The sequence below is a fragment of the Plasmodium inui genome (genome assembly GCF_000524495.1).
Source record: "Plasmodium inui San Antonio 1 unplaced genomic scaffold supercont1.5, whole genome shotgun sequence".
In the NCBI taxonomy this organism is placed as follows: domain Eukaryota; phylum Apicomplexa; class Aconoidasida; order Haemosporida; family Plasmodiidae; genus Plasmodium; species Plasmodium inui.
The window spans coordinates 962,510-974,706 of record NW_008481839.1 but is presented as its reverse complement, the minus strand read 5'-3'; the positions used below and the strand labels follow the sequence as shown (position 1 = coordinate 974,706).

Below are 12,197 nucleotides of genomic sequence, written 5' to 3'. Positions count from 1 at the left end.
ATGAGGATAAACAAAAAAGACGAAATCGTGAACGTCTTGTTCACCGTATTCCTGTTGGCCACTCAGCAGATCTGCCTTCTCTACGCAATCCTGAGCAGCGCGAAAAGCAACAACCTCTACTTGCTGTTCCTCATCGTGGATGTCTTCCTATGCGTGTACATTGTGCTGAGCCTTTACGATGAAAACAACGCAGGGGTGAAAATATCCATCCAGTGGATGATGTACATGATTACTTTGAGTTCAAAAATGGCCATATTCTCTTTTCTCATCAAAAATGAAAAAAAATACAGCCACCAAAATGGTGACCAAAATGGCCTTTTTTTCACATATCTATCCAATGATGTGTTGGTCTACAACTTGATCTATTTGACTCCATTCATTTATCTCCTGTTCTCTCTCAGAAGTAGAAACATTTTGGAGAATATCCTGAACAACAAAATAGTCGTAGAAAACATCCTCAGTATTGACGTCAACATAATAAACCTCTTCGATCTGATTGACTTGATTTTCATGTATTCTCATTTGACAAACCTGTACAAAATATTCGATCATATGAAGATGTATCGCTTCCAAAATGTACTTATAATGCTTCTTCTCGTTTTGGTGGATATTTCTCTCTTCGGATTTTACTTCCCTATTTATACTAATATAGACAAGTCGTACTCTTACACACAGGAGTCGGTGGGGATGCTCAAGGGGGACAGGCCTCCTCCTGAGGAAGGAGGGGGCCGATTGAGGGACAAAGGTACCAAACGAGATGGAAAGAAAACGAAGCATAGCAGAATCGTGAAACAGAAGAAGCGTATTTACCAAAGTGACTCATATGGAAAGTACGAAACGGCGGAGAGGAAGAAGGATAATTTGTTTTACGCCACCAATGGGGGAAGTGGTAGCATCGCAAATGGGAGAAGTGGAAGCATCGCAATGGGGAGGAGTGGTAGCATCGCAATCGGGAGAAGTGGAAGCACGGGAATTAGAAGAAGTGGTAGCACAGCAATTCGGAGAAGTGCTGGGGGTAGAAGCAGCTCGAGTGGACGGAGTACTGCAGGGAGCCTTCTCAGCCGAGGAAACAGTACACATGATCAAAGCGGAAGCCACAGCAGTGTTCGCAGTGAGAGAATAACTACGGTAATGAATCCAGCAAATGTGCGAAATGGGACGAATCTATCCTTTTTGGATCAGTCCAACGTCAGGTACATGAAGACAAACACCACTTCTAAGTTGTTATACTCGGAGAATGATACAAACGTGGGGGTGATGGACAAAAGGAACCACTCCCCTTTGGTTTCGTACAATTCAAAGGATTCCACATACGCCTCATCCGATATGTCTAAGGAGTTACCCTCAAGAGAATTTTCCTCATCGTCTTTCTCGACCTTGTCTTTCTCGTCGTCGTCTCTCAATTCATCCTATTTATCATCAGATGGCTCTAACTTTGGCTCTTCTCACTCAGCGTCGTTCACCTCCTCGACGTCCTCCTCGTCGTACCTGCCATCCTTCCTGTCCTTCTCCTCCAGTGAGAACAAGGCCAAATCGAATAAGTCCTACCACCAGAAATATAAGGACGTCTACACGGATGTGTACATAACGGCCAAGTTTCACTTCATCGTGGGGTTCCTCCTCATCGACGTGCCCTTTTTCGTATACAGGTAGGCGCCCCGCGAGGGTAGTAGCAGCGATGCTTCAGCGCGGTCGATAATCTTCCATAAACACCGCTTCCTACTCACCGCTTTATTACACTCACCGCTTCCTACTCACCGCAGACTGCTCTTCTGCCTGAAGCACAAAATCATGCTGACACTCATCGTGAAGAACGTCCTGTTCCTGCTGTTCCGATCGTACAAGCTAAACGAGTACCGCCTCGTGGAAAAGGAGAAGTACAAGAATAACAAGAGCAACCTCGATTTTGACTTCTACAATCTGTTCAGCGTAGATTCGAAGACGAGTGGCTACCCAGAGGGGGACGCCACGGTGAGGGAGAAGGGGCGTGAGAATCGGCATGGACAGCAACATGCACATCGCCATCCGCAGCGGGGGAGTAGGATGAAACTCCCATCATTCCAAGGAACTCCGTATGGCCAAGTTCCGGAAGACGGAGCCGAGGCGAAAAGCAAGAGGGACCAACGTTCGCGCAAGGTGAAAAAGGGGAACACCAAAAGGGGAACCAAAAGGGAGAAAACAAAGAGGGACAGAGAAAAAGCCGACAAGTCGTCGAAGAAGAGGAAGAAAAAAAAAAAAAACACCGTCATGCAGGTGTTCAAGGAAGAATTTAAGGAGAACAAAAAGAAGCTGCTGTTAGAGAAAGCCGCCCTACAGGAAATGGGGCTAAACCCAAATAGCGAAAGGGTCAGTCGGGGAAGTATCGTCCCCCTCGGAAAGGTCATAGACAATGACGGAGAGGAATACACAGAGAAGGGGAAAGGTGGAGAACCCCAAAGTGGAGGGAAAACAGAGAAGAGCAAAAAAATTTCAGCAGCGAAATTCACCTGGAAAGAACGAAGACAAATGAGGAGTCAATTTAGAAAGTTCAAAAATCTGATTTATAAATTAAAGTACAAAAGGAATATACCGATATATCATTTCAAGCTATGGGATCATATCCGAGCTATGTGTACTTTATTTTTCAAACGATTTGGCAGTTCTAACTTCGTCTATTTAGATGATCAGCTGGTCTTTTCCTACTTCACCAATCTCCGACTCATCTTCCTTGTTTTCCTTAACTATGTAATGAGAATCGGGATCACCATCTTTTTTATCTTCCTCTTATTGAATAATCACATACGAGTCAGTGACCACGATTTTGTATATATGTACCAAATGCCGGTAAAACCGTTGGGATCTCCTGGGGTGGGTCGGGGAGACAGCCTCACTTTCCCAGACAGCTTCGATGTGACGAAGTACACACATTTGCAACTCCCAAAAGAACCCATTCCTATACATTATATAAACAAAGACATGGAAGACAACTCGAGACAGTTCTCTAATCGGACGTATTTTCCCAAAGGATATGTCCAATTAGAGATGCCAGATAATCTATTCAATTCTACATGGGAGCATATTTTTAAGCTGGACAAAATATATATGTATGGTTGCCTTGGATTCTTCTTCCTTTATTTTGTTCTTCTCTTGGGTACCTCCACCTTTTTCGACATCCTCTTTGGGGCCATAGTAAACACGTTGAGTCACTTATCTTTTTATTTTTCTCTAAAACAGTTTGTTCTATTCTTTTTTACCTTCCATGGGAATCTGTACAATGGCGATTATATTTTTCACTCTGGCCAAATTCGCAAGCTCAACTACAAGTTCGAATATCTGATGCTGCTGCTTCTAAACTTGCAGCAGTTCGCGTCCCTCTGCAAGCACGCTTCTCTCTTCCTACGCGTGTTGTTAAACTGTAGGTACGTCTACTACCGGAGGAGCCTGAGCCGAGGTATGCGAGCGGGAGCCGCACCCCATATTGGCAGCGCATAGGTGTAGCGCAATTTTGTAGGGCTTACTCACACCACTTCCTGACGCCCCATCACGCCGCTTACTAACGTCGCTTACTAACGATGCTTACTAACGAGGCTTACTAACGCCGCTTCCTTACTCCTCACCCCCGCAGCGCGCAACGGCAGGCGCAACCAGCTGAGGCACTCCGTGAGCGTCTACCTCCTCTTCCTCCTATGCAAGTATGCCTACGCACCGGTCAACCTCAACACCCTTCTATTCGGAAAAAACATCCTGAACAATATTCTCCTCATAGACAACATAAATGGCTTCACATGGGTGAATATCATAGTCCTTACTCTCTTCAAAGGGACGCAGATTCTCTTGACCAAGACGAATTATTTCATAATTGGACTCTTCATTCTACACATCCTTCTGTACGTCATTTATGCCATCCATGCACAGATACTCAGATATATAATCCTTCGCAAAATGGAGATTCTCTTTTCCTTTAAGAATATCCTCATCTCTAAATATGAGGAGACCCCCCTCGTCCCGGACAGGACTTCTCCCTACGTCACCTGCAGGGACATCCTCAAGTACTACTCTGAGGAGGGCTTCTTCTCTTCCGAGGGTAAGGCGGACAGGCTAGAAGAGAGAAGTAGTTGGCTTCTTCGCGCAGCCACACCAGTTCTGTGCCTCCCACTCGGCTCTCTCGACTCACTGGACTCGCTCCCCCCGTGCCACCTCCCCCCCATTTGCAGGCAACATGATACCCAATTTTATATGACAAACAAGATAGCACCTGCGGGAGAAGCGGAAAACAATTATGTACAAGCCAATGGCAGACCCATCCCGCTCTTAACGGCGCACCCTTTTTAAGCAAAACAATCCGCATCCACTAATGCGGACCACTGCTACACACGACTACCTCCTACCGCTGTTAAAACGAATTAAATGAAAAATGGAAAAACGGTGGGGTGGGGGGCCCACTACCACGCCCGCAGACACCCCCCCGTGAACACAACCTCTCTGCTTCGACTCCGTGCAGTAACTGCAACTCTGTACTCCCTGCGCTCGTGGGGCTGGTGGGCCCAGTTGGTCTCTTTGGAAAGAGGTTCGCTGTGCACACGTCACCGCCAGTGCATGTGCGCAGCTAATTAAACACTAATTTCTATTAAAAAGGGGGGAGAAAAAAAAGGAAAAAAAAAGGAAAAAAAAAGGGGAAAAAAAAAGAGCTAGTAAGGATGCTATACACATACGCAACCACGCATGCATACGCACGGGGTGGACCAGCATGCACAGAAATGGCCTGTCAATGGGTTCAATCGCTTCAATGGCTATCTATGCTTCTGCCTTGCTTCTGCCGGGGCGGCCCCCTCCCCTGTTCGCAATCCTGAGCGAATGGGCAACGGGCCCTACAAATCAATTAAGCTGTTAATGATGGCCTGCTGCACACTGAGATCCTCATCGTTGGCGCTCTGCTCATCAAACTGGTCAATGGCAGAAATGGTGTGGTCATAACCCATCCCTCTTCGGTAGGTCTGATCGGAAATGTCACGGTTTGGATGCGCATCATCTCCACGTGAGTTTACAGCACGTCCTTCTTGCACCTGCTCCATCTGTGTCTCTTCCGCGTTAACTGAACCTGCGCTTTCTCCCCTCATATCACCAATGTGTTTTACTTTCCCGTTGAGTATCCCCCCTTGGTGATAAACTTCCAAGGGATGTGGCTGGACGTTTTGTTCATGAGTCGAATGTGGCTCACCAGCTCCTGTGCCTTCTTCAATCACGTACACGTCCGGTGTTGCCCCTCCTTGGGCTTCTCCCAAAGTGCAAAAAAAAGGGCTCCTCCGACTTGTAAAAAATTTATTGTCGCTTGTCCCATTGAATCGGTTTAGCGTGCTGTCCTTCTTCACATCTGTGTGGTGACCCTCATTTTTGCTCTTCTCTTCTGGTCGGCCTTGGTAATTAGCTCCTCTATTTATTGCGAACATTTTGTAGCTACCTGCACCGTGGCGGCTCCACAGGAGAACCTCATCGTGTTGGTTGTTTTCACCACAGAGGGGTTGTTCTTCCACCATGCGGGATGATGATGACACTTCCCCGGCGAAATGGACACCACGTAGCACACTCGATGGTTCTAGGGGAGTACCATCAGACCAGTTCTTCCCCTCGTCTACATAATTAGGCAACCTGTGGGTAGCTCCTTCAGTGAACTCTACATCTGAGCAGTGTAACATATCTGCATTTATGTGATCCCCGACATGGCTGACTGTGAAGGCCCTCCCGTTTGGCTTAAAGTCTCCGCCGCTAAACAGTTTTGCTTGTCCGTTCGTTCTGGAGTGGAGACCCCCCTCCGTTCCGATTGCCCCAACAGTGGGGACTCCCACCCCATTGTGCAGCGACTCAAAGGGGAGACGATTGCTTTTTTCAGCAGATGCACACCTTCTAGCCATTTCTGCAAATACCTGTTCGCTATCATCCATGTCCATCAGAGGATTATTCGCAACATAATCGTTTATATTTCTCTCCATAGGATTTTCCTTCCCCAAATGGAGCATATTAAAGGGGGAAGGCTCACCTTGCGTGATGTCCCGACCCATGTCTGCATAGGACATGTCGTTCTTTGGGTATCCTCCACTTTTACATACACCCATGGTGGGGTCGTTCCTCTCATATGGCTCGAACCTCGTTCCCAGACCTGTCTTGAAGAGAACAAGGCCATCCTCGGGGACCCCCTCAACCCCACCTCCATTTTGTGCCTTGTAACTCTCCCCTTTGGAGAAATGTGGATCTTCTATTTTTTCTTTCGGGGGGTGTTTTCTCGAGGATTTAAGAGTGTGGGCCATCTTAGATGCATCATCCTGTTGGGCTATCCGAGGAGACAACCCTTCATCGCTATGGATGCTCTCCACATGGGTGATATCCTTGACATCCCTTCTGCTCTTCTTCGCCCTCGCCTTATATGAAGACGGGGCACCACCAATCGGGTATTCTCCTTCCAGGGGGATCACGTCATTACCGTAGTGCGCGAGTTGCTTGTAGTATTCTCCTTTAGCATTTTCTGCTCTTCCTGCGTCTCCTGGTTCTGCTTCTCCTACTTCTTTTTCTGCTGCTCCTTCCCCGTTAGGCTTCCTTCCCCTTGAGGGGACCACTAACCCGTTACCCACCCTCTCACCGTATGCATCCACATTGTGTAGACCTTCATAGGTCGCTTTATTTTTCTTCTTTTCTTTTCCATTTAGATTCAACGGTTCGTAGTGCACGTAGTATCTTCCCTCTTGTGAGTAATCATCCCACGGGGACGCATGTACGTAGTTCCTCCTAACTGGGTTATTTCCGCTGGGGTTGTGTCCATCCCTGAGTGGGTCTCCCATCTCTGTGGCTGCACTTCGGACAGGCTGAAATGTCTCTATACTGCTGAGACCAAAGTGATCATTATAGACATCGCACAGACCAAGGACTGACTTCTCCACTGTGCATTTGGGGGATGCAAGATCCGCTTCACCCATGTTATAATGTCCGGTTCGTGGGCTTCCACCACCTGGTCCCTCTACAGATTGGAAGGAGAAACTATTTGGAGGTTCTACCCCTTCTGCACTTCGCATCATCCTGGGGATCTCTTCCCCTTTATGTGCCTGAATAGACAGATCGGGGTTCCCCTCCTCATGATGGTAGGCCCCCCTCCCCTTGTCGGAAAAGCGTCCCTCTCTCAGCCCCTCAACGATGGTTACTTCTTCCTTTGAGTCTTCCCCTCGGGTGGAAAATGGTAAACCCAGAGTACTCTGCCCATTTGGCTTATTCTGCCTTGGCGTCAAGGATAAATTCTCATCAGGAAGATAGAAAACGTCGCTACTACTTCCTATCCCATCGTCCTGCGACAAGGAACTTTTCGCCGCTGCATTTTCTATTTGAACTTCTCCTTCCTCATCATCTGAGCTTAGAGAAATATTAATCGGCTCATTTGCGCTGTTAAAATGGGATGAGTAGAACCCATCACTGTTGCCGCTCCTCTGATTGCGATTCTGGAATCCATTCTGGAATTCATTCACTCGATTGTTCCTGCTACGAAGATTGTAAGGCCCGTACATAATACCTCCGTCGTCATGGTCCACGTAGTAGCCACTAATCCTATTCCTTCCACTGGGAGGCAGTGGGTTCTGAATCATATTGCCATTCCCTACGTTGTAATTTAGACAAAACGGCACGTAGCTATTATCCCCCAGGAGGCATTCGACATAGGAGTTGTCTGGTTTCCTAACATCGTCTTCTTGAACTTCATTCATCTCTGCATCGGCGCTCCTCTCCGCATCTTCGTCCCTCTCTGCACTCCTCGCGTGGCTTCCACTGCTGAAGTGATTTTCGTTCCCCAGGCTGGGCGATTCAATGGATCCATTCAAGGCCTCATTCAGCTTCAGGGCCAACAGGTAGTCAGCATCAACTGGAAAGGGAACACGAGAGAAGAAGAAAAAGAAGAAGAAGAAAAAAAAAAATTAGTGGCATGAATTGACCAAATGGAGGTCCCTCCATCGGAACGACCAACTCTGTGCTGCTGTACGCAGGCGTGCATATCATATGTTGAACCCTCGCGCAAACTCACGAGGCACGCTCCTTCCCCGTCGTTTCTCTGTTCTCAAATGAGCTTACCTTGATTCATATTTTCGTCCCTCGTGGAGTTTCTCGTAGTGTCGTCGTTCTGATTAGCATGCTGATTATATCCCTCATTTAGATTTTTGATTCCATTGTCGGCTTCATTGGACTGTTCATTAGCACCTCCCTTGGTTACTTCACTCGGGGCGACCTTCTGTGCTCCTCCTTCCGCCTCCCCCTTAGAGGTTTTTCCCTGATGGTTCTGCTGCTCCTTCTTCAGCCGCTCTTCATAGGCCTTTCGATGCTTGTTAATATAAAAATTTAAGTCCGAGGTACCCATGGTGGTGTCTCGCCGTTTCACCGTTCACGTGGTTTTTAGGAAGGGACGTTATGCTGAGGGCAGTTTCTGCGCGGGCGAGTTGTTACCCCTCGGAGAGTATCTAGATTGGTTCAAAAAGGAGGTACGGGCGCAGGCAACAATAGGTAGGCAGGAAAATTCAGAAGGGGTAAGCAGGGGAAGCTGTATCCACGCCGTTACAGACAAGTCGTTACACACATTTAGCTATGCTCATGTGTATACGTAGACGGCACGTGGGCATGTGGACACCGGGGGGGGAGGGTTAACCACTTCCGCGCTGAAACAAAAATGGTTATACAATTGGGAACGGAGGTTTTTTTTACACAAAAGGATGTTTCGATGAAGAGGGCGCGTGGGGGGCGTATCTAAGGAGATGTTCCCGACGGCACTGTGTCGGCCGAGAAGGACATTTGCACGTGTGGGGGGGCATGTGTACATTTGTGTACACTGACCCGATTGCTTCTTTGCCCGTTTGCTCGTTTCCGTTTCGTCGCCTTAACGGCGGCACGTGCATGGGGGAGCAAAAAATGGCGATGCGCAAAGAAGGGGGATGGCTCCGCTTGCCATTTAGCTACATCGGCATCGCCACACGCGCGCGTCGAATGTTCACTGGCAAAGTCCAAATGAGTACAATCGTTTTTCATTCGGACGCGATGTCCGTGACGGTGTTCAGTGCACAGGTCGCCTGGTTATTCATTACACAGGGGGACACATAAACGGAAAAGGGTTGGATAAACACTTTCGCTGATGAGTAGACAAAGGGGCGTGCGGATGAGCGGATGTACGCATGTACGTATGGACGTATGGACGTATGTACCTATGTTTGTACGAAGCAGTGGGGAGGGGTGGAGGCATCCGCGCACGTACGTAGAAACGGAGGCGCACTAACTTTTAAGCAGCTGCAGGCGCTTGCCTTTGCGCAGCTGACATGCCACACGCGCAGCAGAAGTATTGGCCACTGGGGATGCCCTTTTATTTGATAGCGGCACAAAGGTGGCGACGAAGGGGAGTGAACAAAGGATAGAAACAAGAATGGGGGGAAGGGGGAAAAAAAAGGCAAAAACTGGCGGGGGAAAGGAAGTAAAAAACTGAAAAAAAGGCGAAAAAAAGGCGAAAACTGGGGGGACGGAAAAAGGGACTACTTGGTCTCCGCTCCTGTGGGGCTATTCGCCATCGCGCAGGAAAGCACGTCCTGATTTTTGAATGCTTTAAAGAAAAGGCAAAAAGGACTAACTCGTCCACATTACGATGCTCATATGTGGACTGGGCAGCATGCTAATGGTACATAAGTAAAAATGCAAAAACGGAAAAAGGAATGAAAGAAGGAACGGAAAAAAGGGAAGCATAAAAGTAAGCGTAAGTTATTGGGCCATATTCTTCATCCAGATGGGCGCAATGGCTTTAGCTTGCCTGTGAAAATAAAAAAAAATAAATAATGTGCAATGGGAACGTGCGGTTTGTTGAAGGTGAGCCGTTGACCAGTGGGCACAGTGGACCAGCGGCACAGTTAAGCAATCGAACGGTTCACTAATGACACCACTGCGTAGTTGACCCGATCAGTGACATGACATCATCGTGGTCGCACAGCAAGGCAAACTGCAAAACAGGACGTTCCGCCGGTTGAGGCATCCTCACACAGAAGCAGTGGTCAATTTTGTCCCCATGAAGGATTGCATATAATATACACGTCAAAAGGGGCAACCAGATTTTTCTAAACTGTACTGTGCGAGAAGGATTATTTTTCGCATTAAAAAAAAACGCTATGATGATGGAGCCTGCACTGGCCCTTATAGTTCCGCTCATCCCATTTTGGACTTTCGCTCCATTTGATTTTTTTTTCTTTTTTTTTTTTTTTTTCCTCCTCCTTTTGAACTCTTTCTTCCGCCACTGTTCTATATTCTGTTTTACTTCACCTTTTTCTTCCTCCCGTGCTCCATTTGATGGTCCACTCTCTCTACCCCTTCGGCGGCCCCTTTTCATCCTTTTTTTTCCCACCAAGTGACGTCGCTTCCCCCTGCGCATCCTTTTTCTCTGACCCGCTCCTTCACCTCATGTGTACGCATGTGTATGGAAAAATTATCCGTACATGTGCAGTTATATTTTTCCTCTTCTCCTTTTTGTGATTTAAAAAAAAATCATTTTTTTCATGCCATCTGCGGGAAAAACGGCGGGGACACACACGGAGGGGGGAAAAAAAAATAAGCTGAGTATGAACGATCAGCGGTGGCCGCTGCATAAGTGGCACACGTAACATTTGTTCCTTCGCTGATCGACGGCTGATACATATGCTGTGTTACGCTTCTTTGTACTCGTGCCGGCTAAGGGGAAGCCGGACGAAGGCACTAGAGAAGGAACTCTGAGTGGGGAAAAGCTTCTACAAAGGAGTGGCCCAGCAGAGTGGCCCAACAAACTGACGCAGCAAACTGCACAGAGTGCAGGTCACAAGAAGGGTCAACTGGAGACTCCAAATCGCGAAACACTTGGCTTGCGCCCCTTCGCCCGTATCCAAAGATAAAAAGAAACCAAAAAAGGGGACCACTTTAAAAAGGGAAAAATTAGTTACCAAGAGGCCAACCGAGAAAATCGGTATAATAGCATATTTCCACATCAGCCATGTCAGACTGCCCCTTTTTTAACCGCATAAACTGCTCCGCGTTGTGAACAGCCGGGATGATCTCATCACGCAAAAAGGAGTTCATTCGAATTATTCCGCATCGAGGCTGTAGAGGCAAACGGGGGAGCAGACAAATGCAGTGTCATCACTCATATGTCTCACTAGTCAACCCATGTGAGGGGCTAAATTACCAAGCCCGCTTCTTCCTCCGTCCTCTTTTTGCGCATAGTCCCATGTCTGCATGCATAACGTACTTTGTGACGTAAAACAAAACCCAATTGTATCCTTTTGAAGTATCGATGAAAGGGAGGGTGAAGACGTGGAGAAATGGGGAAAAAAAAAAAAAAACACCCCCTTTCGATGAGTCAACACCGACGCGATGTTCTTTAATCACCTCCCTTTGGGAACCATTTTAATTTCATTTCCGCTTGAAGAAGAGACAGCGCGCAGTTACAGGTTGCCACAAGGAGGAGTAACAGGAAAAATGTGCATGCGTCCTGGCTATCATCTGGAAAATCCTTCTCGCGTGGCATACCTTCCACATGGGTGGCTGTCAAACTTCTTAGCAATTTCGTAAAGAGGGGGGGGATGAGAGCAACTCATCGGTATGTGAAAAAAAAAAAAAAAAAGACTCCATTACGAGCTGTCCAGTTGTTACATTTGCTAATCACGCAAGTTGGGTATGCGTCCCACATGGTCAACTATTAAATCAATGAGAAAAGAACACCCCTGTGACACTCTTCGGGAGTAGCAGCCACATTTTTGTGCGTTATGTTCAATCAAAAAAAAAAAAAAAAAGAAACTTCGCAAAGGAAAAACGAATACACATTCGTGAGAACCTCCGAGCGGAGAAAAGATTTGTTCGTACGCGGTCCACCATTCTGCGCAAATAGTTACAGCAACGTCGAGCTGCTCAAACAGTCGGGGCGCCAAAATGGAACCATAGGAATATTCCTACTCAATTTTTTAGGAAAAAAAAAATTAACACACGAGGAAGAAATGGGTACACTACTTCCACCCACTTTACCACCTCACAAAGGTTGCAGATTTTTGGAAAAAAAAAAAATAGGGAGGTTTGAAAAATAGAGCGGTTAAAAAAATAGGGCAGTTTCAAAGGCAGTCGCGCCACCATCCCGTCGTATTTCCCCCGTTTGTTCGTTGCACCCCTGCGAGAGGGAGGCTTCTTTCCCTTTCCGCATAAAA

The 12,197-nt window shown here is 47.3% G+C and overlaps 2 protein-coding genes across 2 annotated transcripts; one reads left to right on the top strand and one right to left on the bottom strand.

The window, feature by feature from the left end:
* On the top strand, window positions 1–4,219 carry C922_01680 (hypothetical protein; the record flags this gene model as incomplete). The annotated part of the gene is made up of 4 exons (XM_008817283.1): window positions 1–1,649; window positions 1,764–3,430; window positions 3,605–4,063; window positions 4,194–4,219. 4 exons carry the CDS (start codon window positions 1–3, stop codon window positions 4,217–4,219), a joined length of 3,801 nt encoding a protein of 1,266 aa, XP_008815505.1.
* Window positions 4,220–4,847: 628 nt separating this feature from the next.
* C922_01679 (hypothetical protein) lies at window positions 4,848–8,362 on the bottom strand (the record flags this gene model as incomplete). The annotated part of the gene is made up of 2 exons (XM_008817282.1): window positions 4,848–7,873; window positions 8,080–8,362. 2 exons carry the CDS (start codon window positions 8,360–8,362, stop codon window positions 4,848–4,850), a joined length of 3,309 nt encoding a protein of 1,102 aa, XP_008815504.1.
* Window positions 8,363–12,197: the final 3,835 nt, after the last annotated feature.